Below are 20414 nucleotides of genomic sequence, written 5' to 3' on the forward strand. Positions count from 1 at the left end.
TTGGGAGGGCCCCATACATGGGCAGATAAGCTGCCAACAATGTCTTTAAGAGACTTTTAGGTTATGTTCGAATGTTAGAGTTTTTTCTTTGTTTTTGTTTTTTTATTAACAATTTTCAGGTATTTGTAACAACGTTTCTGTCACAGATTAGAAAAGGAAAAGAACGAAGAGAAGAAAGTAGGGAGGAGAAGGAGGGAGAGGAAGGGAATGTTAGTTTTTTATATCTCGAATTAACTCGAATGAACTCACAACTCGAATGATTTCTTTAAGAAAAAACTCAAACAGAAAAAAACTTGATTCTGTAATTTGAGTTGCAAGACCAGAAAACTCGAGTTTTCTGCAAAAAAAAACCTTAAGCCACTCAAATTAATAGAGTTTTTGGGCAAACCCGTCTGAAAAAAACTTGCACATCACGAAGGCTATTAACAATTTTCAAATGGTTCAAGGGACCTCTGCCATTGACTCCTACATGACTTCAACAGGTTTTAAATGATGTATTTTCAGATTAGAGCCAGGGTCGGAGTATAATAAATTTAAAAAAATTTGAGGTTTTTTTTTTCAAAAACTTAATAAAATAACCCTGAAAACTTAGTGGAAAACACAAATTGAACCTTAATAAAAAACCCTCTCGGTGTCCATTACATAAAGTAAATTTATAAAAGATACATAGATTATACTGATCCGTTCTGCCTTGGCATTTTAGGGATTTTTTCCTTATTGAAGGGCTCACCAATTTTAATCTACCGAAGATGCTGCTTCCTTATTAGCCATGTTGACATACGTATCCATTAGCTACTGGGAGCATTGTTTCATTTCAAGATTTTTTAGCTGGGTCGTGTAAGAGGAACATGTAGCAGCTTCCCACTCGTACTTAGAAATATTCTACTTAGTAAGATTTTCTGTGCAAAATAACCCATGCCACTACGTTTTACTGACCATTAATACAGAACAAAGAGAAAAGAATACCCTAATAAAAAGTATTAATGGAAATAAGCAAGTCTGACATTTAAACCAATTAGACACAATTAAAAATTAAGCATATAAGTACGAAGGGTTTGATGTTATAAGGGCAGGACTACACGGATGTTTTTGGCAAGATCCGCTGCACCCTGCATCCAACGATGCATTCACTTAACTTATTTCCGTCGCATGCGATTTGTCGCAGGCGTTTTGTAGCAGCACGTTGGTTCGCGTCGAAAACGTCCGTGTAGTCCTACCCTAAAAAGTGGCTGCACGGTGAAATAATTTGCCCTTTAATTGGACATTGCTTCATGAAAACTTTTCAGGTGAAATACAGTTTACCTGCATCAACCTGTGTGCCCATAATTGTTCACTCCAGTCTACATTTAGAGGCCCATTTACCAAAGGTCAAATTTAGAATTCATGTGAAAATCTTTAAAATTTGGATATACTCACAATTCGACTGGGAGGTTATTTAAAAAAAAAAATTGAATGTCTTATATTCGATCTAATGGTTCCGACCCGAAAATTCTAATCATATTCGATTCGTACGAATCAATTTTTTCTCCCGAAAAAAACTCGAATGTCAAGAAGGCAATTAACATCTCCAAATGGCTCAACGGACCTCTGCCATTGACTTGTAAATGAACTCGGCAGGTTTTATGTTGGGAATATTTGATTAAGGACTGTTTCCATGGCCGAGGTGTGATAAATCTCACATTCGAATGTACATTCGAATAGGGGGATTGAAATTCGAATTTTGACACTAGAAAATTCAAATTTACTATTCGACCCTTGATAAATCTGCCTCGTAATAATGCGTTCAAATCATTGGTTCCCAAAATCTATACAGCTGAGACTTTTTCATAGTTACTAAGCAGTTTTAAAGGGATACTGTCATGGGAAAAAAAAAGAGCAAACCGATTTTTTTATATTCAATTTTGAAATCTGACATGGGGCTAGACATATTGTCAATTTCCCAGCTGTCCCAAGTCATGTGACTTATGCTCTGATAAACTTCAATAACTCTTTACTGCTGTACTGCAAGTTAGAGTGATATCACCCCTCCCTTTTTCCCCCCCAGCAGCCAAACAAAAGAACAATGGGAAGGTAACCAGATAACGGCTCCCTAACACAAGATAACAGCTGCCTGGTAGATCTAAGAACAGCACTCAATAGTAAAATCCAGGTCCCACTGAGACACATTCAGTTACATTGAGAAGTTAAAACAGCAGCCTGCCAGAAAGCATTTCTCTCCTAAAGTGCAGGCACAAGTCACATGACTGGGGGCAGCTGGGAAATTGACAAAATGTCTAGCCCCATGTCAGATTTCAAAATTGAATATAAAAAAATCTGTTTGCTCTTTTGAGAAATGGATTTCAGTGCAGAATTCTGCTGGAGTAGCACTATTAATGGATGCGTTTTCAAAAAAACATGTTTTCCGATGACCAGATCCCTTTAAGGACTAGGGATGAGCGATTTTTTTCGTTAAGTTTTGCTGTAGAAATGACGCCCATAGACTTCGCTGGGAGAAAAAAATTACGCAAAATTTTGATGCCCATTGACTTATATTCATTTCGCCGAATTTTCACCAGTGGCGAATTTTTGGAGAAACGAAACGAGTCAAATTCGCCCATTCCTATTAAGGATTTAAAAGAAATACATTTTATTGAGAATTTAATGGGCAGGAAAGAACACAGCAACACTACGCATATAGTGATGGCTTCAACCTTCATTTATATAAAAATAAAATTCATTGTTCAAGTTTTAAACAAAATTTTTTTTTTTTTTTTTTCTTAAGGGGTTCGCTCAGAGTTTCCTAAGGCGAATGTCTCACCGAAGTAATATTTCCAACTGTGGAGTCACTGTGGAAGTCGTCTCTAATATTCCAGAGGTACGTTATGGGTCAAGAGGTGTTAGTGTTGTAGCCACTGGGAGTTGTATTAATTCACCCTTAAATTCTGTTGGCATGACCTTATATCAGCAGCAATATAACACTGGAACCAATAGCATCACAATTATACGCCAGTGGCATCACAATCATAAGTTACTTATGTCTTTGATAAATTGTCATTCCTTTCTCTCCTTTTGTTAATGGTTCAATTTACATCCCGATACCTGGTATCTGCTTGCCTATTTTGTGCATCTCTGTATCACTGTATGGTATAATGAGTGATGGGATGGAGGATAAGCGAGCCACTTAAAGGACAAGGAAAGTTAAACTAAAGAAGTAGCTAGAAATGTTGTACATTGTGTTTTGGGTTTCTGTACCAGCCCAAGGCAACCACAGCCCTTTAGCAGTAAAGATCTGTGTCTCCAAAGATGCCCCAGTAGCTCCCCATCTTCTTTTCTGCTGATTCACTGCACATGCTCTGTGCTGCTGTCACTTACTGAGCTTAGGGACCCACTCACAATATACAGTACACATAGAATAGAAATGTCACAATATAAGGCTGATGAGTAATTAATACACATAATTACTACATGGCAGCACAGAAACCAGTGCAATTAGCATTAGAATTTAATAATCAGCAAACCTGTAGCATCAGCTTATATTACAGCCAGGGAAGCTCATTTTCTGCTGGATAATTAGTGACGAGCCCTAAGCTTAGCTTCTCAACAGCCAATCAGAGCCCACTGAGCATGTGAGTGTCACAGACACTTTCCAAGATGGTGACCCCCTGTGACAAGTTTGAAGTCCTGGATCATTGCTGCTATTGACAAGCTGAAACTTTAGCCTCGTGCAATAAGTTCACTATATAAAATATGGCATTTTTAGCCATATTCATTTTTAGGGTTTAGTTCTCCTTTAAAGGAACAGTTCAGTGTAAAAATAAAATCTGGGTAAATAGATAGGCTGTACAAAATAAAAAATGTATCTAATATAGTTAGTTAGCCAAAAATGTGATGTGTAACATAATAGCCAGAACACTACTTCCTGCTTTTCAGCTCTATAACTCTAAGTTAGTCAGTGACTATAAGGGGGGCCACATGGGACATAACTGTTCAGTGAGTTTGCAATTGATCTTCCGCATTCAGCTCAGATTCAAAAGCAACAGATGTGACCCCCCGCTAGTCACTAATCAGAGGAAACCAAGAGAGCTGAAAAGCAGGAAGTAGTGTTCTGGCTATTATGTTACACATCCACTCACTCCAGCCTTTATACATTACATTTTTGGCTAACTAATTATATTAGATACATTTTTTATTTTGCACAGCCTATTTATTTACCCAGTTTTTATTTTTATACTGCCCATTTCTTTGGGGAACCTCTCAGAGTGATTGTTTTGAAACTCACATTCTTTTTTTTTTGTGCAGTACCAACATAGATTTTTGTGGATGTTCCCTTTCCTTGTTTCTGCCAGTGAGGAAGTGAGTGTAATGTAACAAATTTTGTATGATTTTGTCCAAAGGACTCACAGGGGGCAGAAGATCGGGAGGCTCTTGCCAGAATGGCAGCAAATGTGGAGGATGCCGGATCTGCTGATTCAGAGGCGTATATTGAGAAGTACCTGCGCAGCGTGCTCGCTGTAGAGAACATCCTCACATTGGACCGTCTCCGTCAGGTCTGTCTGCTTTATCCACTGATATCCTTCCTCAGGGTGTACATGTGATCATTATTGCAACCTCTGGCACTGAGCAGCACCTTTATTATAAACGGGGGGGCAGATAGTCTGGACAAGAATTTCTACTACATTCTACATGAGTTATGGCGGCAACTAATGTTGTTACTCATTTCAAGAACAATCTCAAGTTCATCAGAGCGCAAGTCACATGACTGGGGGCAGCTGGGAAACTGACAATATGTCTAGCCCCATGTCGGATTTCAAAATTAAATATAAAAAAAATGTGTTTGCTCTTTTGAGAAATGGATTTCAGTGAAGAATTCTGTTGGAGCAGCACTATTAACTAGAGATGCACCGAATCCGGGATTCTGCCTTTTTCAGCAGGATTCGGATTCTGCTGAATCCTTCTGCACGGCCGAACCCAATCCTAATTTGCATATGCAAATAATGGGTGGGGAGGGAAATCGCAAGATTTTTTGTAAAAAATGTGTCCCCTTCCCACCCCTAATTTGCATATGTAAATCAGGATTTGGTTCGGTGTTCGGCCAAATCTTCCGCAAAGGATTCGGGTCTTCGGCCGAATCCAAAATATTGGATTCGGTGCATCCCTACTATTCACTGTGTTTTGAAAAAAAAAATTCCCCATGACAGTATCCCTTTAATGGCAGAGACGCGCTCAGATTCGGGGAGATTTAGTCATCCGGAGATTAATCGCCTCTTCTTGGGGTTGACTAATTTTCCCGAACGGTCTTCACCTGCCTTCCAACTGGCTAGAATGTAAATCGCCGGCAGGAAGGCACTCAGAGAGCTTTGTTTTCCGAAGTCGCCCGAAGTTTCTTTGTGAGGCAACTTCGGGCAACTTCGGGAAATGAAGCGATCTGAGTGCCATCCTGCCGGCGATTTACATTCTAGCCAGCGGGAAGGCAGATGAAGGCAGTTTGAGAAAATTAGTCAACCCCAAGAAGAGGCGACTAAATCTCCCCGAATCTGAGCGTGTCTCTGCCCTAAAGGTGAACTACCAGTTTAAACATTAAATTAAAATCAGAGGCATAATGGTGGGACACAAGGAAAGGAAGGGAATAGTACAGCCCCTAAAATAACCCTGGATACAAACCTTACATTGTCTTTCTAATCCTGAATGGTATAAATACCGGTAATACGGCGATTGACTGTTGAGTCATACATTTGTGATCATAATGTTGGTAGGAATGGACAATACATGGAATCCAACTGCAATGTGTGTGTATTGGCTAATAGAAGTAGCATGACTCCATTCATCTGGAAGAGTTCACTTTGCCTTTATTTCACATTTATGTTACAAAACCCTCCAGCTCCGGAAACTGCCTTATCCTTCTGGATAACCGTTTTAGAAAAAATAAAATTTGATTGTATGCAAAATAAAAATAAAATTACTGCAAAACTATTGTGAATAATATTATATTATAAAAAAATAGTTTATTATGTAGAAAATAGTAATAACTGCATCTGTGGTTTTGCTGTTAGCACCACGGATGGTAAAAAAACAGTTATTGGCTTGAATGGCTCAGACAGCTAGACAGAGGGACGGATGGACAGACAGACAGATAAATATGGATACACCCAAGGCACTTTTTAATTTCTTAAAGGGGTTGTTCAGCTTTAAATTAACTTGTAGTATGATGTAGAGAGTGATATTCTGAGACACTTGGTTTTCATTTTTTATTATTTGTGGTTTTTGAGTTATTTAGCTTTTTATTCAGCAGCTCTCCAGTTTGCAATTTCAGCAGTCTGGTTGCTATTCTCCAAATTCCCCTAGCAACAATACATTGATGGGAATACGTGACTGGAATATGAATAGGAGAGGCCTGAATAGAAAGATGTAAAGCCTTACAGAGAATTTATCTTTTAGATGGGTTCAGCGACCCCATTTGGAAGTTGGAAAGAGACAAAACAAGTCCAATTGAAAAGTTGTTTAGAATTGTCCATTCTATCACATACTAAAAGTTAACTTAAAGGTGAACCACAATTTTAGAGCATCTCTTTTTTTCTCACCTGTAAGTGCTGAGGATAAATCCCTTTATCTGTTTTTGCTCTACTGCTATGCACCTATAGATACATTTATATGTCTATCAGTTCTGTATTCTGTTTGGCATTAAGAACATGCGTCTCCTTCTCTACTTTCCCTTTCCAGGATCATGGTCACTGCTAAATAATTAGAGTTTATTCAGAATACAATCTGCTACTTACTAAAAGTTGAACTTTTACTTCCTTTATCTGGAAACCTGTTATGCAGAAAGCTCCGAATTGAGGAAAGGCCGTCTCCCATAGATTCCATTTTATCCAAATAATCCAAATTTTTAAAAATTATTTCCTTTTTCTGTGTAATAATAAACCAGTATCTTGTAATTGATCCCAACTAAGATATAATTAATCCTTATTGGAAGCAAAACCAGCCTATTGGGTTTATTTAATGTTGATATGATTTTCTAGTAGACTTAAGGTATGAAGATCCAAATTACAGAAAAGACCCGTTATCCGGAAAACCCCAGGTCCTGAGAGTTCTGGATAACAGGTCCCATACCTGTATAATCTCACACTGCAAGAGAAGAGGTTTACACTATGGAGAAAGGCCATGATGCGATTATCTAAGCCTTTAACCTCTAAATCAGTGAAGGTTGATTCCAGATGTATCATTTGCCGGTTTATTACACAAATCACAGTATTTTGGAAGCAGGAAGTTTAGTTGTGTGTTGGAAAAACATGGAAGCAAGATGTCCTCTCCTGGAAAATATGGCCTCCTTCTTTGGAACTGACCCTCCTAGTTATTGTTATTGGAAACCTGGAGAACCTCATGAGTTTTTAGTTCATCTATAAGAAACTGATCCTGTATGAATGTCCCAGTGCTGAGTTTAAATCTCTGGAATAACATTTTCCCCACCTTTCAGATGAAAAACTTTTTGGGCATTATCACCACTTTTTACCATTGTCACCCCCTTTTTTTTGCTCCAAAATAAGCAGGGTGCGAGAAGTTAACTTCTTTCACCCCACTTCTCCTGCAGGCATTCTGTCCTATTGGAAGAGGCCACCGAAGTCCATGTAGGTTGGAGGAAAGCAAGAACAGGTTGTCGGGATTGAGTAGAGACTCAAAGGAAAAGCTCATTACCAGGCGACACTCAGAGTACGACCCCCCTCACTGGGAAAGGTGTCGGAGAGCATCTGCTCCTCCAGTAATGATTCACCATAGAATGCATGCTGCTGATTGGAGGCCCAGAGAGTCAAGCCCAATACAAGATACCGACCACTGCCCTTCTTTTTGGTCTGAGAGGCTCGACCTGTTTCTGTCCAAGTATTAAAGATAAAGTATTAAAGCTAAAGCTCTCTAATCCCTGCATTCCTCCTTATCCCAACTAACTCCTGGAAGCCCCATTATACTAGAGAGACATCTTTGTGTTGCCACCAAGAGACTCATGGCGGACTAGATCATGCTCATCGTGAAGGTCAGAATTGGAACCGCACAATATTATATTGACAATGGACACCATGAAGGAATTTTTTTTTTTCCTATTTACCTTTTTTCCGTTATGTTTTATAGAGCCTTTTGCAGGCAAAGTGAGCACTGTGGAATAACCAAGAAAATCGTCTATTTTTGATGTGATGGAACTTCCTGAAACCACTGTGATTATATTTGATATAACTGTACATGCAGACTGAAGTTTTTCTAAATAAAATGCACATTCAGCCATTGAAAAATTGCAGAATTTAGTTTCTTAGTACAGACTCTGTTATCTGGAAACCCGTAATGCTCAGAATTAGGGGAACGCCAACTCCCATATACTCCATTATAGTCAAATAACTACAATTTTTACAATGTATTTCCTTTTTCTCTGTAATAATAAAACAGTAGCTTGTACTTGATCCCAACTAAGATATAATTAATCCTTATTGGAAGCAAAACCAGCCTATTGGGTTTATTTAATGTTTATATGATTTTCTAGTAGACCTAAGGCATGGAGATCCAAATTACGGAAAGATCAGTTATGCAGAAAGCCCCAAGTCCCGAGCATTCATGATAACAGGTCCCATACCTGTTCTTAATAATAAAACAGCAGCTTTTACTTGATCCCAACTAAGATATAATTAATCCTTATTGGAGGCGAAACCAGCCTATTGGGTTTATTTAACGTTTTAGTGTTCCCGAGCATTCTGGATAACAGGTTCCATACCTGTATAACTTTAAGAAGAAACATTTCAGTATCTCTCTATATATTATAACTCCAGATCTGTGGATGGTTCCATATAACGTTGCTTGTAAGTCGTGATGTAGACTATAGAAAGTGACCTCATATTTCTGCATGAAACGCGTCAATCAGATGGTATAAGTGCTTAAAACTCTGTGATCGCTTCTAATATGATAGTTTACTTCCCTGGTCTGTTTGGCAGCATAAGAGCCATGTTGTCCTTGGGGTTGGTGGGGGAAGAGCACATTTATTAATCATCTCTTGCCTGTCCCTATGGGCAAATCTTTGTAATATGTTTGACCTTCTGTGTTTAGGAGAATGTTCATATCCAGGGCACAATGTACTCATGAGCAGAGCTGTGTGCTATTCATTTACATTCATCTGTATTACTAACGGAGATCCTTCCACCTTCCTCACCCTCCTACATTTATTTATTCCTCACCCACCTTTCTCTCCGTAGTGCCATAAGCTCTATACTTACTGGCTATACTGGTTTGTAACGAGGAGCATTGGTATACTAAATTAGCCCTGCCCTCCTCCCATGTGAATCCTCATTATCATGACTCTGAACAGCTTCGTCATTGATTAGAAGTTCAATAGAGGAATAATGAGAAGATCCAAGCAGCAACTATTGGCATTTGCTGAAATTCAATGCAAACAAATACATACCTCCCAACTGTCCCTTTTTCGGAGGGACAGTCCCTCTTTTGACAGCTCAACCCGCAGTCCCTCATGTGTACTGGAAAGTCGCTATTTTCTCTGCACTGAACAGCCAGAAAAAGAAACAAAGTTTCTAATTTAATTGGCTTTTAGCAGAGAACACAAAAGGAGAATTATTTTCAAACTTTCATAACCTTCCAAATTTTGTAAAAAGAACATGGTAATTAGAGGGTGTGGCCACAGAAAGGGCGTGGTCAAAAAATTTTGCTGCGCTACATGCGAAAAAAAATGTCCCTCTTTTTACTTCCAAAATGTTGGGTATGCAAATGACCAGACATTACATATAATCTTCATTCTAGGCCCAGCTAATGTTTCTGTTTATCTGTAACCTTATTATGAGCTAAGGGGGCCCAGTCTGAAGGTCAGTTAGGGGGAGATTTGGGGTGAGTGCTTATTTGTACCCTGGGTACCCCTGGAACTATAGCAGGGTGACACCCCAATGTTTCTTTATATCTGTAACCTTGTTATGAGCTAAGGGGGCCCAGTCTGAAGGCCAGTTAGGGGGAGATTTGGGGTGAGTGTTTATTTGTACCCTGGGTACCCCTGGAACTAAAGCAGGGTGACACCCCAATGTTTCTATATATCTGTAACCTTGTTATGAGCTAAGGGGGCCCAGCCTGAAGGTCAGTTAGGGGGAGATTTGGGGTGAGTGCCTATTTGTACCCTGGGTACCCCTGGAACTATAGCAGGGTGACACCCCAATGTTTCTATATATCTGTAACCTTGTTATGAGCTAAGGGGGCCCAGCCTGAAGGTCAGTTAGGGGGAGATTTGGGGTGAGTGTTTATTTGTACCCTGGGTACCCCTGGAACTATAGCAGGGTGACTGTTACCCCAATGTTTCTATATATCTGTAACCTTGTTATGAGCTAAGGGGGCCCAGCCTGAAGGCCAGTTAGGGGGAGATTTGGGGTGAGTGTTTATTTGTACCCTGGGTACCCCTGGAACTATAGCAGGGTGACACCCCAATGTTTCTATATATCTGTAACCTTGTTATGAGCTAAGGGGGCCCAGTCTGAAGGCCAGTTAGGGGGAGATTTGGGGTGAGTGCTTATTTGTACCCTGGGTACCCCTGGAACTATAGCAGGGTGACTGTTACCCCAATGTTTCTATATATCTGTAACTTTGTTATGAGCTAAGGGGGCCCAGCCTGAAGGTCAGTTAGGGGGAGATTTGAGGTCAGTGCTTATTTGCAGTAACGTTGCTTATGATTCATACTACTTTGTTATTGTAGATTTTTCAGGTACAGTCAATCCTATATGGGTAGAATTTACAGCTGTAATAGAGAAGCAAGAAAAGAAATGATTGGGGCTGGAATTAAACCGACGTTTCCCTGAAATGTTATTAAGTACCAAGCTACTGATCTATACCTGGCACAAGCCTGAGTGTCTGCAGTGAGCGGCCATTGCAAACAGAATTCTAACAGAGTCAAAGGCACAGAATCTCTTGAAATTGACCCTTTCTTTTCTGGTATTAGGATATGGTGTTGCAGTTTGTTAGTTATTACTGGGGCAGATTGACATGACAATGTTCAGGGACTGTATTTTATTGACAGTGTTTTCTATTTACAAATGTATTTTTGTTCTTTTTAGGAAGTGGCGGTAAAAGAACAATTAACCGGGAAAGGGAAACTGAACAGAAAGAGCCTCAGCTCCCCTAATGTTCACAGAGTAAGTCACATTTATGTCTTTTTCCTGGGCTTTTGTACAATTGCCAGAGGTTCCAGCCATCACATACTCATTACTGTCATATGCACCATCATCATGCATTTCATTCCAAATAGACTCTCTATCCATCTAGCTCTGTCTACCTGTCTATCACTCTCTCTATATATCTATCTCTCTCTATATCTCTCGCTCTATTGCTCTTGTCTCTCTTTCTATATATCTATCTCTCTATCGATCGATCTGTCTCTCTCTGTCTCTATCTATCTATCTCTCTCTCTCTCTCTCTCTCTCTCTCTCTCTCTCTCTCTCTCTCTGTCTCTCTCTATCTATCTATCTATCTATCTATCTATCTCTCTCTCTATCTATCTCTCTATCTATCTATCTCTCTATCTATCTATCTATCTATCTATCTATCTATCTATCTATCTATCTATCTATCTATCTATCTATCTCTCTATCTATTTATCTCTATCTCTCACTCTCTCTTTCTCTCTCGATCTATATTGTTCTATATCTCGCTCTATATCTATCTCTATTTATCTATATCTCTATCTCTCTTTATCAATCTATCTCTATTTATCTATATCTCTATCTCTCTTTATCGATCTATCTCTGTCTGCCTGTAAGTCTGCCTGTCTGTCTAGGTTTCCTTACTGTACTTTGCAAAAGCTACTGTACTGTAATTTAATTGTCTTCTCTCTCTTTAGCTGTCTGGAAGCCGACAGGACCTGGGTGGGCAGCCGAGCTTGGCTAGTAACAAGGTCAGTATTCAATGCAATACCAGACCAAACAAGCATCTGTTTTCCCTACATTCCCTTTTCCCTGAAACCCATGGGTCTGGAGCTGACTAGGGCCCACATAGCGATGAGCAGCAGTTTTAGACACAACAGGTGCCACAGGTATAGCAGAGAGAACATGTATGTACAGGTATAAGAGAGATAACATGTATGTACAGGTATAAGAGAGAGATAACATGTATGTACAGGTATAAGAGAGATAACATGTATGTACAGGTATAAGAGAGAGATAACATGTATGTACAGGTATAAGAGAGAGATAACATGTATGTACAGGTATAAGAGAGAGATAACATGTATGTACAGGTATAAGAGAGAGATAACATGTATGTACAGGTATATTTATGTACAGGTATAGCAGAGATAACATGTATGTACAGGTATAAGAGAGAGAAAACATGTATGTACAGGTATAGCAGAGATAATAACATGTATGTACAGGTATAGCAGAGATAATAACATGTATGTACAGGTATAAGCGAGAGATAACATGTATGTACAGGTATAAGCGAGAGATAACATGTATGTACAGGTATAAGCGAGAGATTACATGTATGTACAGGTATAAGAGAGAGATAACATGTATGTACAGGTATAGCAGAGATAACATTTATGTACAGGTATAAGAGAGATAACATGTATGTACAGGTATAAGCGAGAGATTACATGTATGTACAGGTATAAGAGAGAGATAACATGTATGTACAGGTATAGCAGAGAGAACATGTATGTACAGGTATAAGAGAGAGAGAGAGATAACATGTATGTACAGGTATAAGAGAGAGAAAACATGTATGTACAGGTATAGCAGAGATAATAACACGTATGTACAGGTATAGCAGAGATAATAACATGTATGTACAGGTATAGCAGTGATAACATTTATGTACAGGTATAAGAGAGATGACACGTATATACAGGTATAGCAGAGATGACATGTATGTACAGGTATAGCAGAGATGACACGTATGTACAGGTATAGCAGAGATGACATGTATGTACAGGTATAGCAGAGATAATAACACGTATGTACAGGTATAGCAGAGCAAGATAATGACTGCAGGGTAAGATGGCAACATTAATACTGTATAGGAATTGTAACCTGCTGAAATTGTAACCTTAGAATTGATGAAGTGTCCAACTGGTGTCCCATGAGCCACACATGACACATAGAGGTTTTTTATATCCCCTAGAACATCCAATGTCTCCACAGACTTTAATCATTTGTCCCCTCATACTTATGAAATAGTGTGTTGCCTGTGACATGGAAAATCTTGGGGAACACTGAAATTAACATCATTGGAATAAAAACTGCATCTGAATTATGAGCGAAAGCTGTTTTACCTGAGTTTGTCACTAGATGGCGACAAACAGACTTTAATGCAAGTTACATGTATATAATATATCTGGATATGGTACTTGATCCTGTTCTATTGCATCTTTTCTTTTTACAAAATTTCTCTTCTTTCTTCCCTGAACCCAATGTGAAATCAGATTCTCATACCCAAAGGGTTCCAAATAGTTTGCTTAGTCACATCAGGGCAGAGTAAGATCCTTGGCCTGCATTATCCTACAACCCCATTAAATTATTATATATAGGGGAGGTTGTTCACCTTTGCTGTTAGTATGATGTAGAGAGGGATATTCTGAGACAATTTGAAATTGTTTTTCATTTCTTATTATTTGTGGTTTTTGAGTTATGTAGCTTTTTATTCAGCAGCTCTCCAGTTTGTAATTTCAGCCATTTGGTTGCTGGGGTCCAAATTCCCCTAGCAACCATGCATTGATTTGAATAAGAGACTGGAATATGAATAGGAGAGTCCTGAATAGAAAGATGTTTAATAATAATAATAATAATAATAATAATAATAATAATAATAATAATAAGTAGCAATAAAAAAACATTTGTAGCCTTAGGGTCAGGGAACAAGAGCCTGCAGCAATGCACACGCAATGCTTCATTTTCCGAAGTCGCCTGAAGTTTCCTCGTGAGGCGACTTCGGAAAATGAAGTGTTGCACATTCATTGCCGCAGGCAATTTTCATTTTAGCCGGCGGAGGGCAGGGGGAAGGCAGTTCGGGGAGATTGTCGCCCGAAGAAGAAGAGATTTGTCGCTAGGGCGACTAATCTCCTCAAATCTGCTCGTGTGGCCTGACCCTAGCAGAGCATTCCTTTTTTAGATGGGGTCACTGACCCCTCTTTGAAAACAAGAATAGGAAGATGAAGGCAAATAATAAAAAAAAACGCAACTAATAAAAAAGGAAAACCAATTGCAAAAGTGGTAGCTGATAGTATATATCTTATTAATGTTCGAGCAAATGCAAAATGCAAATAGGCACTATTTAATTCTATGCTAAATATCTATGTCTGAAGGTGACTTTTCCCTATAAACATCTTCACACTGTAGAAGTTTCCATATCCCTTTCCTTTATAAAGGAATTCACATTATAAGCACATATCTTCTCTCAGTGGCACTGTCCCCCCTGCCAGGCTCCTTCGCTGATAGAACATTCAGATCAGAAGAACGTCTATCTCTGCGACCCAAGGGAGTTCTGGGAAATAGAATCTGGAGCATACATTATATTGTGACAGCGAGCGACCCTGCCCTTCACTGATCTCGCTGCAAGAACATGGATTCCAGCTTCATGTCTCAAAAACAACTCGATGTTCTGTACCCAGTCTAAGGAAATTGTGCCGTGGGAATAAGTGCTTGCTCTAGTAACTCACACATAAAACACCCCACACCCCCAACTTTCTTCCATGAACAAAAATAAAGGGGGTGCAGATGAGCCAGGAATTGTGGGCTAATTAAAACCTGGTGCTCAAATCACCTGCACTGTGTGTCCGTTGTAGGGATGCACCAAATCCACTATTTTGGATTCAGCCGAACACCGGTATTCCTCCACCAATCAAATCTGAATCCTAATTTGCATATGCAAATTAGTGGTGGGAAGGGGGAAACATTTTTACTTCCTTGTTTTGTGACACGCGATTTCCCTCACTGCCCCTAATTTGCATATGCAAATTAGGATTTGGTTTTGCCTGGTAGGTCCCAATCGACCTTTTGGCCGTCTTTGCTCTAATGCATAGATGTGCCAGACACTGTGGTATTGCCAGTAAATACAGGTATGGGACCCCTTATCCAGAATGAATGATGGGACATGGAGTTTACTGGATAATGAATCTTTCTGTAATTTAGATCTTCATACCTTAAGTCTACTAGAAAATCGTGTAAACATTAAATCCCAATAGGCTGGTTTTGCTTCCAATAAGGATTAATTATATCTTAGTTGTGATCAAGTACAAGCGACTGTTTTATTATTACACAGAAAAAGGAAATCATTTCTAAAAATGTGTACTACAGGTATTTGGATAAAATTCGTTTATGGGAGATGGCTCTTCTGTAAATCAGATCTTTCTGGGTAACGTGTCTGGATAACAGATCCCTTACCTGTAATGGGTCTATCCGTAATTTGGATCTTCAAAATAAAAATGTGTACTACAGGTATAAAACCTGTTATCCAGAATGCTCGGGACCTGGGGTTTTCCGGATAATAGATCTTTCCATAATTTGGATCTTCATACTGTGTCTACTAGAAATCATATAAATATTAAATAAACCCAATAGGCTGGTTTTGCCTCCAATAAGGATTAATTATAACTTAGTTGGGATCAAGTACAAGATACTGTTTTATTATTACACAGAAAAAGGAAATCAATTTTGGATTATTTGATTATTATGGAGTCTATAGAAGACAGCCTTTCCGTAATTCTGAGCTTTCTGGATAACGGGTTTACGGATAACAGATCCCATACCGGTATTTGGATAAAATGAGTTTATTGGAGACGGCTCTTCTGTAAATCAGATCTTTCTGGGTAACATGTCTGGATAACGAATCCATTACCTGTAATGGGTCTTTCCGTAATTTGGATCTTCATACCTTAAGAATACTAGAAAATTGTGTAAACATTAAATCCCAATAGGCTGGTTTTGCTTCTAATAAGGATTAATTATATCTTAGTTGGGATCAAGTACAAGCTACTGTTTTATTATTATTACAGAGAAAAAAGATGATATTGTTAAAATTGTGGATTATTTAGATGTTATTGGAGTCTATGGGAGACATCCTTTCCATAATTCAGAGCTTTGTGGATAATGGGTTTCCGGATAACGTATCCCATACCTGTACTACAGTGCTGTGGTGCAAATGCTTTCTTCTCACTTCATGTTGCCATTTGATGCCCTTTGGGCATTATTTGTTGTTCGCACATTTTTCCGACTCGCTGAATGCTCATACATCTGACTGTATATCTATTTCCCCAGTCGCTATAGACATATTTAATGTATTTAATAGGAATCTCTTGCTCCTTGGTTGTGCTCTGGATCCCCCTAAACCTAAATCTTGTCTTATTTTTCACAGGGGCGTTGGGAAAGCCAACAGGACGTGTCGCAAACCTCCCCTGACCCCAGACGGGCAGTCGTTTCAGGCCACTCCTCCCTACCCAAAATGTTGCCACAGTACCAAATGCAGGATTCAGGTATGTCTGGGCACAACACAGTCAGCAGGGTTTAGGGCAGTAGCTCCCCTTGGATGTTGCTCTCAAAGCAGGGGCTTATTTTTGAATTCCAGGCTTGGAGGCAAGTTTTGGTTGTATAAAAACCAGGTGTTCTGCCAAACAGATCCTGCTGTAGGCTGCCAGTCCACATAGGGGCTACCAATAGCCAATAATAACCCTTAATTTGCCCAGGAACATTTTTCATGCTTCTCTTGCTCCCCAACTCTTTTTAAATTTGAATGTGAAGGTTGAAAATGTTGGGGACCACTGGTTTAGGGAGTGGGGAGAATTTAGAAGGTCCTTACCTATAAACTCCTCCTAGTAATCCAGTTTAATGTAATGTTAATCCTCGTAATGCAATGGCTAAGGGACTTCTCTTTCCCTATAGGTCTGGCAAACATGGCAACCTCATACCTGAGCCCCATTAAAACCTTAGTGCCTCAGATGCCCAAGCTGCTTAAATCTCTGTTTCCTCAGCGGGATGAGAAGAGCCGACAGTCCTCTCCGCTCATCCAACAGGTACAGATCCATTGTCATGCTGCATTATATCTGTACGGCTAATCTCTCATGAGCTTGAACAACCACTCCCCTGCTTAAAAATGCTTACCTGAGCAGGTAAAGAGGGGATTTTGACACCACCGATTTCACCCCATGTGACACTCGCCTTCCATTATTATCACAAGTGCATCTTGTAGAAAGAAACTCTCTTAGGACAGAGACAGAGCATCACAGGCAGCAGCACAGAGCATGTGCAGTTAATCAGCAGAAAAGAAGATGCGGAGCTACTGGGGCATCTTTGGAGACACAGATCTTTACTGCTAAAGGGTTGTGGTTGCCTTGGGCTGGTACAGAAGCACAAAACATTATGTACGACATTTCTACCTACTTCTTTAGTTAAGTTTTAGGTCTCCTTTAAGGGCAGAGACACATGGGCAGATTCGGGGGATTCGTCTCCTCTTCTTCGGGGCGACTAATCTCCCCAAACTGCCTTCCCGCCCGCTAGAATGAAAATCGCCGGCGGGATGGCACTTCATTTTCCGAAGTTGCCTCACGAGGAAACTTCTGGCGACTTCGGAATACAAAGTGCTCCGTGTGCCATCCCGCCGGCGATTTTCATTCTAGCAGGCGGGAAGGCAGTTCAGGGAGATTAGTCGCCTCGAAGAAGAGGAGACTAACCCCCCGAATCTGCCCATGTGTCTCTGCCCTTAAAGGAGACCTAAAGCTTAGCTAAAGAAGTAGGTAGAAATGTTGTACATGATGTTTTGTGCTTCTGTACCAGCCCAAGGCAACCACAGCCCTTTAGCAGTAAAGATCTGTGTCTCCAAAGATGCCCCAGTAGCTCCCCGTCTTCTTTTCTGCTGATTCACTGCACATGCTCTGTGCTGCTGTCACTTACTGAGCTTAGGGACCCACTCACAATATACAGTACACATAGAATAGAAATGTCACAATATAAGGCTGATTAGTAATTAATACACATAATTACTACATGGCAGCACAGAAACCAGTGCAATTAGCATCCGAATTTAATAATCAGCAAACCTGTAGCATCATCTTATATTACAGCCAGGGAAGCTCATTTTCTGCTGGATAATTAGTGACGAGCCCTAAGCTTAGCTTCTCAACAGCCAATCAGAGCCCACTGAGCATGTGAGTGTCACAGACACTTTCCAAGATGGTGACCCCCTGTGACAAGTTTGAAGTCCTGGATCATTGCTGCTATTGACAAGCTCAAACTTTAGCCTCGTGCAATAAGTTCACTATATAAAATACGTCATTTTTAGCCACATTCATTTTTAGGGTTTAGTTCTCCTTTAATCCCCATGCTGGCATTTGGTTTGATTCATAGATGGCCTATGTGCTGTGTCTCTTCTGAGCTTCCATTCCTGCCATTGTTTAGACTCATTCCGTGTGCAGCAGAATATCCTGGAGCTTTATTAAGTGACTGCCTCATTTCAGCAGGGCTGTCTATAAAGTGAGAAAGTAATTCTACTCTCAAACCTTGTTTGCGCTGTCAGACGGGGAGCTGAGGTGTCGGGATCAATATCGCATTTACTGCAAGCTGCAGAATTGCTGCTCAGACCTGCGACTCTGAGCAGAAAAGGAACATGCCAGATCTGTAGGGCTGAAAAAAAAAATCCAGGAGTAATAGATCAGAGCACAAGTTGCCCTTACGAAATCTTTTATATCTCCATAAATGTCATTGGCCCCTGGAGCGGCATAAAGCAGCGAGCTGTGTAAGCACATTTAGTAATTATGGCATTTCCATAATGTTGGCCTTGTGTCTACTTAAAGTCTAATGTGCGCTCTGTCAGGGGTCAGGAGATCTCCAGCATTCACTTTCCATAAAATCTGGCCCCTAATTAGTGATGATTGCTTTGGAAGGTGAGACGCCGAATATAAAAGACATTCCTGCTCTGCATTTATCTGCCTGTGCTGTTTGGTCCCTGTTAGTTGGAGGAAAGGGAATGTAGCAGTGTCAGACTGGGACACCAGGGGCCCACCCAAAAACCTTACACCAGGGGCCCACCCAAAAACCTTACACCAGGGGCCCACCCAAAAACCTTAGACCTGGGGCCCACCCAAAAACCTTAGACCTGGGGCCCACCCAAAAACCTTAGACCTGGGGCCCACCCAAAAACCTTAGACCTGGGGCCCACCCAAAAACCTTAGACCTGGGGCCCACCCAAAAACCTTAGACCTGGGGCCCACCCAAAAACCTTAGACCTGGGGCCCACCCAAAAACCTTAGACCTGGGGCCCACCCAAAAACCTTAGACCTGGGGCCCACCCAAAAACCTTAGACCTGGGGCCCACCCAAAAACCTTAGACCTGGGGCCCACCCAAAAACCTTAGACCTGGGGCCCACCCAAAAACCTTAGACCTGGGGCCCACCCAAAAACCTGAGACCTGGGGCCCACCCAAAAACCTTAGAACTCGGGCCCACCCAAAAACCTTAGACCTGGGGCCCACCCAAAAACCTTAGACCTGGGGCCCACCCAAAAACCTTAGACCTGGGGCCCACCAAAAACCTTAGACCTGGGGCCCACCCAAAAACCTTACACCAGGGGCCCACCCAAAAACCTTAGACCTGGGGCCCACCCAAAAACCTTAAACCTGGGGCCCACCCAAAAACCTTAGTCCTGGGGCTCACCCAAAAACCTTGGACCAGGGGCCCACCCAAAAACCTTGGACCAGGGGCCCACCCAAAAAACCTTGGACCAGGGGCCCACCCAAAAAACCTTGGACCAGGGGCCCACCCAAAAACCTTAAACCAGGGGCCCACCCAAAAACCTTAAACCAGGGGCCCACCCAAAAACCGTAGATCAGGTGCCCACCCAAAAACCGTAGATCAGGGGCCCACCCAAAAAAACGTAGATCAGGGGCCCACCCAAAAAACCTTAGATCAGGGGCCCATCCAAAAAACCTTAGAACCAGGGGCCCACCCAAAAAACCTTAGACCAGGGGCCCACTCTCAGTACTATTATTCTTCCTCTCCTCACTCAACCTCTATTCTCCTAGTCTCTTTTCTTTACCTACTATAATCTATTATTCCATCTATTTAGCCTCTTTGTTCTCATAGAAATAGGGAATGGCCATGAAATAGGCCAAATGTTTATCAGCAGGAGGGGCCACTGACACCTGGGCCCCCCGGGAGTTTTCCTGGTATCCCTGTGGGCCAGTCCAACACTGAGTATGAGGGGTACAGTTCTATGGTCTAGAGTCCAGCGCACATAAAAACAAAGAGAAAACTTTCCTTATTACAGACCTGTCGGGTGATTTATGAAGAAGTTGCGTCCAACGTTGCAATACAGCAATATAAATGCCAATAACTGTCTGTAATGATAACCCATTTGCAGTTGTGATGGCAAAAAGCCATTGCTGAAGTTCATTTTTTGCACCGTTAGCCCCACATTGTTCTCATTCACCTT

The 20414-nt window shown here is 40.8% G+C and overlaps 1 protein-coding gene across 2 annotated transcripts in view; it reads left to right on the top strand.

The window, feature by feature from the left end:
* The window catches only part of kif13b.L (kinesin family member 13B L homeolog), a 155497-nt gene that overhangs the window by 124340 nt on the left and 10743 nt on the right, over window positions 1-20414 (top strand). Inside the window, 6 exon segments of one of the 2 annotated variants that reach the window (NM_001145074.1) lie at window positions 2762-2854; window positions 4374-4526; window positions 11055-11132; window positions 11837-11890; window positions 16348-16465; window positions 16872-17002. In NM_001145074.1, coding sequence (NP_001138546.1) covers window positions 2762-2854; window positions 4374-4526; window positions 11055-11132; window positions 11837-11890; window positions 16348-16465; window positions 16872-17002 — 627 coding nt within the window. 2 annotated transcript variants of the gene reach the window in all.

This window comes from Xenopus laevis, chromosome 5L (genome assembly GCF_017654675.1).
Source record: "Xenopus laevis strain J_2021 chromosome 5L, Xenopus_laevis_v10.1, whole genome shotgun sequence".
NCBI classification, from domain to species: domain Eukaryota; kingdom Metazoa; phylum Chordata; class Amphibia; order Anura; family Pipidae; genus Xenopus; species Xenopus laevis.